At 40.8% G+C, this 15,899-nt stretch overlaps 1 protein-coding gene across 4 annotated transcripts in view; it reads left to right on the top strand.

The window, feature by feature from the left end:
- Nucleotides 1–5,938: 5,938 nt before the first annotated feature.
- Nucleotides 5,939–15,899, top strand: part of rmdn2 (regulator of microtubule dynamics 2) — a 35,024-nt gene continuing 25,063 nt past the window's right edge. For 2 of the 4 annotated variants that reach the window (XM_030770403.1, XM_030770406.1), the window contains exons 1-2: nucleotides 5,939–6,000; nucleotides 8,271–8,719. In XM_030770403.1, coding sequence (XP_030626263.1) covers nucleotides 8,283–8,719 — 437 coding nt within the window. In that variant the 5' untranslated portion in view covers nucleotides 5,939–6,000; nucleotides 8,271–8,282. Of the gene's footprint in view, nucleotides 6,023–6,980; nucleotides 7,001–8,270; nucleotides 8,720–15,899 lie in introns of those variants that run through there. The other 2 variants (XM_030770404.1, XM_030770405.1) reach the window with 2 other exon arrangements.

Raw genomic sequence — 15,899 nt, 5'->3', positions numbered from 1 at the left:
GGTCTCTAAACTGCCATAATTGCGCAAAATAATTCCCCAAGCATGGTAATGTCCTTCTCCTTCTGTTTTTCTCTTTTCCTCCATTACTCTCTATCTCATCATCTTTACACACACACACACACACACACACACACACACACTCACACACACACTCATACTTCATTATACTCTCAAGGGTTAAAAGGTAGCATGTTACAATGTGTGTAACAGTGCCACCTACAGACCAATTCAGGAATTAACTTCTGTAGAGTCCAATAGAAACAACAGTTTTTGGACATCTGTACACAGTCCTAGCTTGAAAAATTTCTGGAAGATCGAGGCCTAATGATTTAGTTCAACAATACACTCAATAGTGACATATTCCCCTCTAATCCAATTACACAACCAATAGTGTAACATTCTCCTCTCTCCTTTACTAGAAAAGGGATATCAAAATTCCCCCTGTGGGACAAATTGTTGATTCGACATGTTACTAAAAAAGCTTGTCATGAATGCAAAGTACATTCACTTTTAGTCCTAATTGCTCAATGGTTTTGTCAGTGCAAAAATATGAACTTTGTCCATGTGTGTGTGTGTGTGTATATGATGTATGTGTGTGTATATATGTGCGTGTGCATGAACACTAACACTTCACTTGCTTGTTGACACACACATACACAAATATATCTCACTCATAAAACACTCTTGGAAGAGTGAATATAAGAAGGTGTGCTTGTTTATGTGTATGTACAACCATCTATGTAAAATCAAATAGTGGAAAGCTTTCAGTCTTTTCTCATAAAATTTGGTTTTCTACTATTTTTTTTATCAAACCCTGTAAACTGCAAGCAGAGTGACGACTACATTAGTGTTTCATTACAATATTTTAGGTAATTTAGAAGATATTCAGTAAGTTACTAACTTAATTAAACTTCCAAAACAAAGTGATTGGAGTTTAAATGTGTACCTCTGAGAAAAAAATAAAATAAAATCCATCTAATACATCTATTCCATATGTTTTGCTGTGAAATACTGTACATAAAATACAAAAAAAAAAAAAAAAGAGAAAAAAAATCTGACTAAAAAAAAAAAAAAACCCAGTATATATTGTAAACATATAACATACTAACTGTGGCTGCCTTTTGAGTTTTGCCAGAGTACTTTTGTTACCCCTTATGCTAGCTGACACATACTGTCCTCAGTGTGACCTTGTTCCTAAACTCTCTACCCTGATGATGTAACAGCAGCAGGCTGGTGTCCTGTGGCACTTGGCCCATCAGCTGGAAAGATGACAGGATTTCCATGAAGAAGCCTGTACGTGACGTGTGGCATTGGACTTGCATATCTTGGGCTGCTGATAATCTCCACATCTCACCTATTGTATATTCACAATGACTGGGCACCCTGTACATTTATATATACAAACACATGCACGCACACATACACAAACAGTGCCCTATATTGACATACACACACACACACAAACACACACACTCCACTCAGACATGCTAATGAAAATCTTTGTTAGTCTGTTTTCAGCTGTAAGCATAGATACATATTTATTTCAGATTCATAATTCATATGATAATAGTTACACTCCTGACTCCAAGTTCCTAAAATGTCCCAGGGCAATATTTAATATTGTTCATTCTGTGAATCCTCAGACATTAAGCTGTCATTGCAGTGTCTCCCTCTGTCTCGTCTTGCTCCGGGATTTGACAAACATCTTTCTATTCCATCAAAGGAAAAACATTTATTTTATGCGACTGTTTGTTTTGCTAGGTTTCTTTGACTACTGAAATACACAGGGTAATCATAAACTACACTGCTAATCCCATGGCATGTGATTGGCAAGCTAAATACAAGAACAACAGAGTATAATGAAGGATTAAATCATGCAGGTTTAAGTATAGCACAACATGCCTTAAAGTCATACATGCCAACTCGTTTGAGGTAAACTGATCTGAACAACACTGGCATGCCTCATTTTCACAGAAACACCCACCCACCCAGACACACTATACTTATTTATCTATGAAATAAACAGAATAACTGACTTACTAATTATTGAACTGATCTAAATAATGCATCGAACAGTGACAGTGTTGCATGACATGCAAAGCTTTTCCACACTCCAATACTAATGCCTTCTGCTAAAGTACGCATGGATTTGGTGAGTTGGTTGGGTTGATGTGTTCACAAACCCTCCCCATCTTCCTCTTTGGGATCTCTCTGTTAATCAAAATGATATAATATAGATAGCGTGGCTCTGCTTTGAGATTCATTCTCACTCAATGCCTGTGGTCTGCTCACTGATCTTCTGTTAGCTATGGATGATTTCAGCTGTTGGTTCACACATAATTTCACAACGGTTTCTACAGCTCTTTATTCATGTTTGAATGTGGCCAACTAGTGCCTTCTGTTGCTTTTCTTTGGCATTCTATGCAGCTGTTGTGGTTGAGTGATATATTTGTGGTGAGATCAGGTTCTAAATTGGAGGTTTTGACCCAATAGCTGGAAGGTCACGGCTGGATGCACAGCTGTTATCAGCTCATCTCTGCCTGCGGTACAAACCCAGGGATTGGTGGCTGCGCTTCAGCTAACTTGTGTTTGTGTGTGTTCCCAAAACCGAGAGAATGCAGGCTGTGGGTGGAGAACAAAGTAGGAGAGAGAGGTGGAAACGCTAAAGAAACAGCACGTAGCAGTCATGGAGATGCTCACGATCGTTCCCACTATACATAAACAATTCTAGCCCCACACAGTTCTGCACGCAGTATCTGTTAGGAAAATACTCTTTCACTGAATGCCTCACTGGCCCAACTAAGATCTCTGCATTTTGGCACGATGCAAATGACCCCAGGTGGGGTGATAAAGTCAGGCATGTCATGGTCATTACCTTCAAGTCCATAAAGTTTTACTAGAAATGTTATATTTCAGCAGGGAGAATGTAAGTACATTTTTGGCTTTATCATACTGAGTAATCAACCCATAGTCTGTCAAACATACAGATTTCTTTTTCCATTCTGCAATGATTTTCAGTCATCATTGCCGTCTTCAACTGGCACTGGCTGAAATGTATTGGCATATGAAACATAAACTGTACAATATATCAGAAATGTGAGTCAATGAGCTTTCACCACTGGTAAAAAACAAACAAACAAACAAACAAACAAAAAATCGACACACTGAGTGGACTACATGTAACTTTTTGCTTGAATTTCAGGTTATGACTAGTGTTTATTCAATTAAAAGTCAGTTAATTCTAATTCTGTATTTGATATTGTGTACCCGACGTAAGAGCGCACTGTAACCGCATCACTCAGTAAATTTAAATTATGACATATACTGACATAATCATATAATACGTGGTCATGTACAGTGACTCCTGTAGCCTCTTGAGTGCCTTGGAGTGGGATGAGGGTCCTTGACAGTTGTTGTATTGTAGAGTAGGGAGCTTGTAAGCTGTCAGGTAGATTGTTCCAGAGATAAGAACACTAAATGGATGTTGAAACAGACAAGGGGTAAAGGTGTGATGAAAAGTGGTGTGTAAAAACTGTTCCTAACTGTATTTCAGTATCTCCTGTTCTACACCCCATGGCTGTGGAACTTCACTACTGCTTAAGCACTGGTAACCCATGAAAATGGATCAGGGAACTGGATGATGCCATTTCCAGTTCATCTAATATGCACCATGTTCCACCAAATCTATAATCATTGCTGCAATATTTTGATTTATTTATGTCCTCAAGGCCAGACTGAAAGATTTCAGTTCGTGTCATGCTACCTCTCTGTTGGTTAAAAATGATAATTCTCTCTTTTGTTTAAATAATGATGCTCAGACTGACAGCAAACATCATTACTGGGACATTCCAGAACCGGAGGACATTTTCTGTCCCACCCATGAAATTTAAAATAATCCGTGCACAGAATGCTAAAACATGCATTTGTTGTGAAAATTGTATTTGTCCTGAGACAAAATATATATAGTTGGGGGGGGGGGGGGGGGGGGTGGCTCCAAAATATTATTAAAAATACCAAACAGCTATCAAGCACCCCCTAAAATGGCATTTTTCTCTGGTACCACATTCTTAACGACCAACTTGCACATCAAGTATAACAGTTAAAATAAGTTTTAAATCGACTTTTTTTGGTATGATTTTGTTGATGTATGTCTCTTGCAATTGCTAAAACAATTTGTTTAATCATAAACATATTTTAAATAATAGTAATTATGCACTGAAGTTGTGTCCAACAACATGTGCGCAACCCTGTTACCGAAATCTATTTAGCCTGGCAGAGGAAAAGAAAAAACAGTGAGTTACATGACACAGAAGAAATAGTATCAGCAAGCCATTTGCTAACACCATGGATGGACCAAAGGTAAGACCTCTCTTCTATTTTTCATGTTTTTCCAATTTTTTCAGCCTTCATTGAGTGTGTCACTCTAACCAACATGACACTGTTACTCAAATTATCAGAAAAAGACAAATGAATTTCAAAGTTTTCTTTCTTTATTTAAATAACTAAGTTTGTCCTTGACCTTTACAGTAATGTTACATTCCACAGCTAGCATCTATTCCTGAGAAAAAGCTAACATTAGAATTGACTTGCAAACCTGTTACTTGCAACCCTGTTACTGTTACCCTTGCAATCCTGTTGATCCTTCATCAAAAAGATATATAAAATATTGTTAAACAACATTCCTGTGGTCCTGAGTATTTATTTGTCACATTTATGTCTCGATCTACAATCAAAATTAATGTATCCATTCAACCCTTTTACTTTGTGCAACCCTGTGCTCTAAATTCAACCCTGCTACCATATCATTTTTGTTAAAATAATCTTAAATAATTTTCTCAGCTCATGGGGGTTTAACCTATTGTCCTTTTAATAGTTTGAATGATTATATGCATAATGTATTTGAGCAAATACTTGAAAATAAATACTGAAATCACTAAAAAAAAAAAAAAAAAAGTTCGCACACAACAAATAAAACATCTCGTAATAAGTGTGCCTTTGATGCCTGAGCTGGACGAATCAAATTATTTGATGGTTTACATGTTACTTGTTTTCCCTAAATTCATAACAGAAAATGATCAAATAAACAGTACAAGTTTTGATGCCTAAGTTGTCTTCCAATTCTGGAATAACCCTCCTGAACTATTCAGTGAACCGAACTATCACTGAACACTGCTGTTTAAACTTTGGTGGACTTCCAAACTTACCAATCAAACATTCCACAATGATTTTGTCACAGGGTTTGGGCTTTTAAAGCACAATTCCACTGAACAGGTCTGGTCAGGCTGTCTTTAGGACAAACTATACAAAGAGTGATGAGATACACAAAGAGCATTATGGACTTGGAACATGCTCAGAAGAGGCGCTAAGCATTAGATCATTACGTCCTGACAAAACAAGATCTTTATCATGTTATTCCTATCCCTTTGAACACCCCCTCATGTACACATTCACCAGTCTTGCCTTTCACTCAAATCTTTTTTTTTATTCTCTCCCCTCCCTCCATTTGCTATCAAAGGTTGATAAACAAAGTTTATTAAACCCGATAGCAAAAGTGATCCATCAAATCTTTGTGGTCCTCTCTAGCATACAACTGTGGTCTTTGTGGTCCCCTCTAGCGTACAATATTTCTAATAATAAGACCAGAAAACTCTTTTTAATGCTGTTTCTCATGAATTTTTCAACCATTTTCTTCAATAAACAATGATAAACTGTCACATTTTCTTCTTCGTGTTTCTATTTACATGCCTGACAATAAATCTGACACACAGTAGAAAAATCATAGATAAATCCTAGTAAAATTGCAACATCATTTTTCTCACTGTATCTCAAGTAATGAAACCAGATACCACCAAGGACAGCCTTGTCTGAAGTGAAGTGACAGCAGGTTCAAGGTTGATCTGATTATGACAAAACCCTGGACAACAATATTTTACCATTCAGCCCTCTCGACTCTGGGAGAACAGTTATCGCCGAAGACCAAGTTCTGTTAGTACTGTTTGTGTAAGTAGTGGAGACTTAAATTGTAAGCAAATATTGTTATTTTTGCTGATTTATGTGTGTGTGTGTGTGTGTGTGTGTGTGTGTGTGTTCGTGTTGTTGTTGTTTTTTTCCCCACTGTCAGTTTAAATTTTTAGTGTCAAAGACTGGACTCGTGAAGGAAAGCAGGCATGAAATTGCATGCATGTGATGAAAAGGATTTTTTAAAAAATGTGAATTAGTTTCTTTACAACATACAGCTCTGAGTACATATATAAACAGATACAAAACAACATATTAACTATCATTTTTGTTCATTTTGAGCAGAGTGAAAGGTCTGTTTTATAAGGCTCTCACTATATCAGTAGTTAATGAGTAAGTTGGTGAACTTTGGTTACATTCTGTTGTGTGACACTGTGCACTTTACTGACTGACTTGATTATGTCGAAATAACTCTACAGGTCAGCCTGCTGTTGCTTAGACATTTGGCGCTTATAAGTATGGATGTATTCCCAAGAATATACCAATTTCACTAGGTATTTTTATATCCTGTGAGACAGTTTGTGAGGGATGGTGAGAATGTAGAGAATTGTTGAGTGTACCTCCTACATTACCTCAAGAGGGACCTCAGTTGTGCTTACGCGAATATTACTTCACAAAACCATGTATGTTGTAAAATCAACGTCTTGTATAAAAAAACGCATCCCTATCTAGGAGCTGTAGTGTACTATCTATCTATCTATCTATCTATCTATCTATCTATCTATCTATCTATCTATCTATCTGTCTGTCGGTCTATCTATCTATCTATCTATCTATCTATCTATCTATCTATCTATCTATCTATCTATCTATCTATCTATCTGTTAGGAATGCTCTGCTCTAGCTCATTTATGAGGATTTTACTGTCACCTGGAACATATCGTTTAGCGCACTTGTGTTTACTACGGACTGTTTTTCAAGTTGCACGTAGACCTGTCAGCGGAGAGTGAGCTTCTTGTGAGGAGCCTGCGCTTTTCAGACAGTAAGGTTATTGTACACAGTATGTCAGGGATGTATTTTATGCTATATTGAACATCGCCTTATTTTCAGTGGCCCACAGTAAAATAAGTAGAAAGAACTTAACTGGCATTGTAAAATAGTGACAGAGACTGACTGGCTAGTGAGGCTGCAGAGAGCTAGCTGGATGTGAATTAGAGTTCAGAAGTTATGCGATGTCTCTTTGATACCTTTTTGATGGGTAAAATTATTTAAGTTACATACGCTATAAATGTATCTAATTTAAGATTACCTGTCTGAGAGTTAGACATGAGCACCTAGCTGGCTTGCCGGGATGTAATCTAAATAATCTTGTTTCCTGCTCACGTGAGTCACTAAAGGTGACTGGGAGGACGAGGGTGGATTAATCCGTCAGAGTGGCCAACGCGACGTCTCATAGCCACGGCTCTACCAAACACCCGCTCTCGACCTAGTGCCATCCGCTCACTTTGTTAATTTTATTATGTTTATTAAGATTTCAGTAGCAGTTGAAACTAATGCCACTGTAAGGTTTTAATAGCAGTTGAAATTCAAACCTCTGTCATCTACCTTAGAATCGTGTTTTGTGACAAAAGTTCTGGCAAGTACCACCGGTTTTTTTTTATCTGCCCATATATGCTGTTGTGCCAAAACCTGTCCAGAGTACTTGTTAAACTTGTCAGTGCTGTTTTCCTCTTTTGTACAGATGAACGTTAGTCAGCTCTGCCACTTGAATGCAAATTTGGTCCTTGTCTGCCGTGATATCATTTACAATTGATGAGTGTGACGTAGTTAAACCGCAACGTAGTATGTGCAACTACAGTAATCAAGTACTTCCCACACATATTGAAATGCCAAGTCAAATACCACACTGGCAGAGTTCAGTCGCAGTAAAGGCAAGAGTAAACCTAACAGCTTTACAGTTAGCAATTTATTTAAGGAACATGTCATCATCTGTCTTTCTTAATTTGTCCAATATGTGTGGATATTCTATTGCACTGTCTCTGTGCATTGTACCATAATCCTCTGTAGTTTTATGTTTTGGTGTGTTTGCATTTACTTGTGCAAGCAAATTTTTCTATTTCAGCTGTTCCAGCCTCATACAACTTAGCTTCACTCAGTTTTCTGCAGTTGTCCTCCCTACTTTAGCCGTTTCGCTTATATCCGTTATAGCTGTTTCCAGTATATCGTTCTCAGTTTAGCTGTTCTAGTCTCATTAATGTCCAATATAAGAGAGTAACTCAACTATGTGACCACATTGTCTGTGTTCTCTACAGGTGAGCAGCAGTATGTCTCAGACCGACAGTAAGGTTCTGGCTCTGGGTGTGCTGGCAGGGGCAGCCGGGATCAGCCTTGCTGTGGTGTGGTACAGAAACCGGCAGTACAGGCCTAACGTCCCCTATCCAGGGCTGTACCTTAGCAGTAACGCAGATCGACTGGGAGAGAGCACGGCTCTACAGATGGGCCAGGCGGAGGTTCTGGATCGACTTGGGGCACTGATCCAATGTGTGTCAGAGCTGAAAGAGGAGATTCGGGCTCTGAAAGACGCTTTACCACAACTGCAGGACAATGTACGAGACCAGTTAAGAGGCAGGGGTGGAGCTGAAGGTGTAGCTCGTAAGGTCAGCCCGTTCCACCGAACCACACCCACTCGGAGGAAGAGAGCCAGCGGCAGCGCGCCTGGGGCTGACGGACACAGCTCTGAAGAGGCGGAGAGTGAAGGGGGGTGAGTCAAACGTCCTACACACGTATCTTATGACTGATTTCATATTTTATGGTGCGAAATTTTTGAGCACAGGCTTGATTTTGGGGGAAGAGGTCAGGCACTGACAGAGTGATTCTGTGGACAACACCTGAGTTTTGGCCTATTTTTCATCAGAGCACATTTTATCCCTGAAATTGTTATTGTGCTGTAACAAACAATCTGAATATGTGATGACTTCACAATAGAGGTTTTAGGGTTTTCAGTGAGGACGGCATCTTTGGAACACTTCTGACCAAGGGCTGGTTTTTCTTGACAAAAACTTTGACCAGTGTCAGACTGAGGAAATTCTTGTAACGGGAATCATCGCTCGCAATGCAGTTTATCTGAAAACGTGTCTGAAACACTATTGTAAAAACCATCCCGTAAATTTTTTTTTTTTTTCATAAAATTACGCCCTGAACATTTCATGCATCAAAAAAACGATTTGAGTTTGAGTCTTCTCTTTCCCCGTCTGTTCGGGACGTGGGGTGGCATAAAATTTACTTCTTTTACTACATAACCCCCAGCGCTCTAAATTTAGTGACTAAAACTTTTAAGCCGTCCTGAAAAGGACTGTTAATACAGTGTAGCAAGATGTGTCACGTGACTTCCTTCGGAACTTACGAAAGTGGCCTCTAGCAGCGCTAACTCTTTTTTTTACACAAGCCGTGTAGTCACTAGCTGCAGTTTATTTGTGCCTCATGCCTGGACTAGATTAAGGACAACCCCTGCTCTTCCATGGTTATGATAATATGACTCATTGCTAAAGTTTTGTTTTTTAAAAGCAATATACACCCTTCAGGTCTGTACTATTTACAGGCTCCTCTCCCTACCGGTAGCATCTACAGCGCCGGGTTACGCTGCCAAAATAAAGGAAACACCAACGTAAAAAGGTTTGATGTTGGCTTTAGATTGCCATGAGCCACCAGAACCAAATCATTGTACTCTGACGCGGTTACCGATTTCTTTTGTTTTGGAACATGAAAAGTAAAGTCTGAAATTATTGCTGACATGATCATGAAGAGATTTTTGACAAATTTCTATGTTATTATAGCTATTTTCTAGAACATGCCCAGATCTAGCACCTGTTAGCAGATTTGTCACTAATGCCCCTATATCAACAGTTTCTTTCTGAAGCTGTGATGGCCACATTATTGGGTAACTGGGGCAACCCAGCATTTTTATACATGATATGACAAGCATTATGAAATGCTGGTAAGCTCTGTGGAAACCCCTGCATTCAGTCTACTCTGTCTACTTCATTTGTTTCCTTTATTGTAGCAGTGAGCAGCACATGTGTGCACGCCAGTGACATTATGAAGACGGTCTATAGACCTGCTTATCATGGTGGTCTATAGACCTGGGAGAATGTGTGTGTGTTTGTGTGTGTGTGTGTGTGTGTCTGTGTTTGTTGGTTTAGAGCATGCATCTGTCTGTGTGGAGCATGTTTCCATTCAGTAGCATGCAATTCAGGTCCAGATTTTCTTTATTTTGGTAGTTACCTGTATATTTAGTCTTTACACACACACACACACACACACACACACACACACACCAAATCAGAGGTGTTCTGGGGAGTGTGTGTGCGTGCCTGCGCCTGGGGCGGGAGAGCTTGCCATGTTCCAGTGCAATCTTATTCTACACGCCCAATCATCTACTAAGCCAAATACCTTGATCACACGCCAGCCTAGAATAACATAAACAACAGATGTCTTCTCCAAATGAATGGCTTTTTAAAGTCCTCTTTAAGAGACAGTATGTAAACGGCTAAGTGACTAAGACAAGTATTCCAATCAGTCTGTCAGTCCAGCGTGGGCTTTTACCTGGCGCTGGCAAATCCTTCATTTTTATAAACGTTTTAAATACACTTTATGCATATTTAAACCATTTTATTTTCTCAGGAATTTTTTTAAAAGGTCTTAAGAGTACATTTATTTAGCTTTTTAAAGCACAGGTTTAAGAGGTAAAGAGATTCCTGAACATGCCAACGGCTACCTCATTAACATACAAAGAACCTTTACTCTTACACTTTATATCAAGTATGCATTAATAAAACTGATATGGTCATATTTGACTGTTCCAGAGGAATTCCAGATTGAGGGAATTTAGGTGTTTTGTCAGCCTGGCAGTTATATTACCATTCACTGACAATTCTCTTCTCTTGTGAATGATTGATTTGAATAGTGCTGTGCATACTGATGAATACTTGAATGACTACATTTTACATTCTGTTCTTCTTTTAACCTTGACTCTATGCGGCACATAATGGAGGATAATCATTGAATTATTAGCATCTATGGAATATACAGGTATAAACAGATATAGAAATACTAATGCCTTAGTAATTGACTATGATCCTCTTTGTCTGTAAAAGATGAAAATTGGGCTGATTTATCAACCCACTCAATACCAGGACTCTTTGGTCTCTGTCTTACACCCGATACAATGAGGCGCCAACCGAAACGTCATTGTTAGTTTCAGACTGACGCAGTTGTCACTGTCCTGTCCAGCGCCCATGACATTTAAAAAGAAAATGAACTTGCGCCCATCTGGGCAGTCGGTTTAAAATGAGGTGCGGTCAGGCGCGTTGCTGCTTTCCTTACTTTGCGCTCAAATGATCTGCGGTTGAACCAGCAAAAGTGGATTTGGACACACCCTAAACGCACTTACGCCATGCGCTTTAGACCATGCACTTAGATCCCTAAAACAGAGCCCGTTGTCTTTGTCCCGAGCATTAGGTGAACGTGCTGGGGAGTGGGGAGAGGAGGATGTGAAAAGGTGAGGGGTGATGGAGAGGGGAAAAAAAGATAGAGGGGGCCTGCTGGATGAATCTGTGAGAGAGAGAGAGAGAGAGAGAGAATGAGAATGAGATCATAGACTTTAGACACAGTTGTGTGGATCTTTGATGATGGAATGTTCTAACATTATAAAAACAGCACGTATGTTTGTGTGGGCTGTGTAAGCAGTGATTAAGAAGAACAGAGGTGCGTGAGAGAGCGTGATGTTGTTTGACCTGCATGCTGTGCCGTGACTACGCCGCAGGAGCTAGTTGCGTGCTGCGCTGCTTTGCTCTAACATGGATGGGTGAGAGAGAGAGAGAGAGAGAGAGAGCGAGCGAGCAAGAGAGCACATATCTGAGGTCAATCCAGGTGAAGCCCCCCCCCCCTTCTCTCTCTCTCTCTCTCTCTCCCTCTCTCTCTCTGTCTCCCTCTCTCCCTCCCCCCCCCCCCCTCTCTCTCTCTCTCTCTCTCTCTCTCTCGCTCTCTCTCTCGTTTTTTTGCTCTGCTCACCTGTGCATGCTTGTGTGTTTGATGGATGAATTAGATGGCAATGAGATGGGTGGAGGAGCTGTACAGTTGTTGTTGATCAAAGCATATTGCTGTTCTGATCAGCACTGTTGGGCAGTCAGCCACATCTTTACACAAATTATTCTGTTGCCTTTTAGCATGTGCGTGTAACAGTCGTACCGCTCTCCAATCCACCTGCGTGCGTGCGTGCATGCACGTACGCGTGTATGGGTGTGTGTGTTTGTGTGTGTTTATTTGTTTGTATGTGTGTGGGTTGTGTTAGGGAGGGGTGGACAAGTAATGATAGTTCTTGATAAACCTTAAATTGTAGTACTTGAGAGTTTGGTGGTTTGAAATCTCTGTCTTCACAGAGCATTATAAAATGCGATGCTTCTCGCTATTTCTCTTACCTTTTGATGTTTTTGTGCCAGAAAAAAAGGCTTAATCTATCACGTGTCTGTACTGCAGCTAACAGATTCTGGCATGAGGTTCCCATGTTTGTGCTCCTGCAGTCGTTTGAATACTGTCACTGTCAACATGCTCTGAATGAAGACCTCTTTACTGTCTGTCTTTTTAAAACCCCTTCTGATTAAATGTGACTGTTCACGCAAACTGGAGCAAGGGACTATCGTTGTTTGCGGTGCTTTACCTGGCCGGCCAGGTGCATCTACACCAGAGCATGGGTTATTAAGCTCTAAAAGGCAGGTGAAAAATCAGACACACCTCAGGTGAGCCGCTAATCAAAAATCCCCTCCCGCTGCTCTGGGTTTTTTTTTTTTTTTTATTTATTTTTTTTCTCTGTGGGATTGACAGATTCCGTTCCTGGAAGGAGCATTATTTGGGCCTAGTCCAATCCAAGCCAGCCTTCGCTACCCCCCCCTCTCTCTCTCTCTGTCTCTCTCTCTCTCTCTCTCTCTCTCTCTTTCTCTCACTCTCTCTTTCTCTCTTTCTCAACACTCTCTCTCTCTCTCTCTCTCTCTCTCTTTCTCTCCCTTTCCTCTTCTTCTCCGCCTCCCTCCTTCACCTCCTAATCCCCACATCTATTTAAAGGGCTTTGGCTGTCGGCTAGGCCCTCCTGGAGCTGTGGAGACTTTAAAGCACCTGATCCCTGCTCAGATAACTTTATTAAAGTTCCTCCACTCCTGGGTGGGATGGTGCTACCATAGTATGTAAATCCGTAATGTTGTTCTTTTGGTTCCATGAGTCAAATGACTCCTTTTTTGATGATTTGAGTAAGTGACGTAAATTTCAGAAAAGTATGGGAGTTTGCTCATGTCCAATTCACGTGTATTTTTGGAGGTTTGAAGTCACAGTGATTTGTGAGAAGGCATCGTTTAGAGCGGTCTGGAGGAGAGGTAGCAGCCTTGGCACTTGAAGGGCACTACCACAGGGATGATCAAAACTTCATTAAAGCTAATGCAAGAATGTTTCTGCTTGTTGGTTTTGTTGTTACGTGTAAAGCCACGAAGGTCTTTCTAGAGAATCTCAGTAGCATATTTGGACCTTTCGGTACTAATATCATCCTGAGAAAATGCATTTTAAAGCCTAATGTGCTTAAAATTGGGATGGAAAAAGCATGTGCTGCCCAGAGGGGTAGAATCACACATTTTGAGCAGAGTTGACTGGTCACTACACCCACAGAAAGCTAACGTTCTGTGCAGCTGTACCCGCGGCAGGCCTAGCCCGATTTCAGTCAAATGTTGTCTTTGTATTTCACTTGCATGCGAGTCCTATCTTGGTTTCCCTTGTTTTACTCAGCAAATCATCTACTTTACCCACCATGCATCTCAACTCTGTTTTGTTGCTTTAAGCACTCAGCGCAGTTTTCTTAGCTGATGTGTCAGTGCATTGCTTTCTCATCATCGCCTGCGTGTCGACTCATTTAAAACAACAACAACAAGAACAGAAAAAAACAAAAGCTACCAGAAGGTGCACTCATCTTTTTTTTTCCCCTTCGAGCCATCTTTGTCTGCGCAGTTTTGCAGCATAGTCAGACCATGAACAGCTTTTGTCTGTCGGCAGATTATGGGAGTTGTACTTTTCAGCCAGGAAGGAGTTTTTTTTTTTTTTTTTTTTTTAAGGATTTTTATAATCCAGCTGTTCATTTTGTGTCCAACAACAGAAGAGGTTTCGTGAAACTAAAAGAACAAGTGAAATATTGCTTCGCTCACAGCTTTTGCGTTGTACCGCTCGTCTGTCAAAACAGTTTCCTTTAGCTGTCTCCCTTTCCCCGAGCCATACCATCAATCTCTCTCCCCCCCCCCCCCCCCCCCCCCCCCCCCCCCACCCCCGTGGTGTGCCTGAGTCATCAGACCTTAATTTTTAACCACATCGTGTAGAAACTTGTAACTCCTTCATCCAGTCCCTCCGTTCAGTGTACACACGTCATGGCTCCATTTGTTACTCCAGGATGTTAGGACTTGTGAGTCTAAAATGATACCGTTTCACCACCTCTTCCAGTAGGTAGCCATTGATTTTGAGGTAAATGTTGATTGTTTATCTAGAGCAACTTACAGGTCTGATCAGGCATGAATATGAATTGGAGTGGAAAATTAACATTTAGTTCTCCTTTGGTAGGCGCACAGGTCGGCCATCCTTTGATCACGCTCCTGCACATGGAAACCTGCACTTGAGTTACTGTGTGTACTGTTGTGTAACACAATCGTACCATTCAAAACTGGCACAGTTTGCAGACCAGTCAGATACATTTATTTCAATGTGACAGCATAATAATTCTCCCAAATTTTATTGCTTAGTAGATTTACTCTCTGTCATTCTGTTCAGCTTTGTCAGGCCATGATTTAAGACCTCTCCATAGTATTTGTTGCTAGGAGTTTGAATTTCAACTGCCATCCACCCCTAATCCCAGGGTCTTTATCCTTCCCCTTCAAATGCCCAGTAAAGCCCCCCTCTCCGTAACGGTGTGACCACCCAGCACATCTCCCTCCTGTATTGACAAGTTGCTTTCAGTTCATTCCATCTGATGGAGCTCCAACTTCATCAGTGTGTTGGAGAGTTGCAAACAAGTAAGCGAGTGAGCGAATGAGTATGCGGGTGTGTGTGTGATACGTGTGTCTGTGATAAAGAAAGAGAGAGAGAGAGAGAAAGCGAGAGAAGAGCTTGAATGATAGGAATAAGAAAGGAAATGATGAATGTGCAGACTGTAGTCAGTTGTATTGTAATTGTACTGCAGTTCCAGCTGTATTTACTGAATGAGCTTAACGTGAAGCACGCAGCAGTCTCCTGAAACTTCATTCAAAAAGACTGCGACACAGTCATGCCCTTTGAGAGACCAGTTTTTAGTTACGAAAAGGAAAGCAAAATGGGGACCGCTGCGGACGGGGGTCGTTGTTTATAGCAGTAATCTCTCCGCTTCTTTTTGATTTGTTGGGAAACAGCTTCTGCCTGCTCGCCCTCTGGCATCGTTTGTGTCGCCAACAGATCTTTCTTTTCCCGACGCAGCGGAGTCAACTGCAGCCAGAAACACTCAGTCTGATGAGTTAATGTTCTCCTAAACAGCCCCATCCACCCATCACTCCCATACAAACATAACCACTGCTAACCGCAAATGTACAAGGAGGAAGAGGTCCAAAGGAAAAAGACTGAGCTGTCTTGTCAACTGTATCAAAGTGTGAAAAGGGGGATGGGCGCTAAACGCAACGCTAATGACCTCGTCTAGCCTCTCTACACGCCAACGGTGGAGCGGGCTGTGGTCTACACTGCTGCCAACAGAGGGCGTATGTTAGCTCCGGTCTGGCTTCACTGTGGATTAATGATAACAGCAGGAGTGTTTGGTTCACGGTGATAATCACGGGAAGAACAGGCTGGAATGGGGAGTCTTTTTTTCTCCCCCATGAGAGAAACTATTTGGCTCT

The sequence above is a fragment of the Chanos chanos genome, chromosome 4, assembly GCF_902362185.1.
Source record: "Chanos chanos chromosome 4, fChaCha1.1, whole genome shotgun sequence".
Lineage (NCBI taxonomy): Eukaryota > Metazoa > Chordata > Actinopteri > Gonorynchiformes > Chanidae > Chanos > Chanos chanos.
This window is presented reverse-complemented; position numbering and strand designations above follow the sequence as displayed.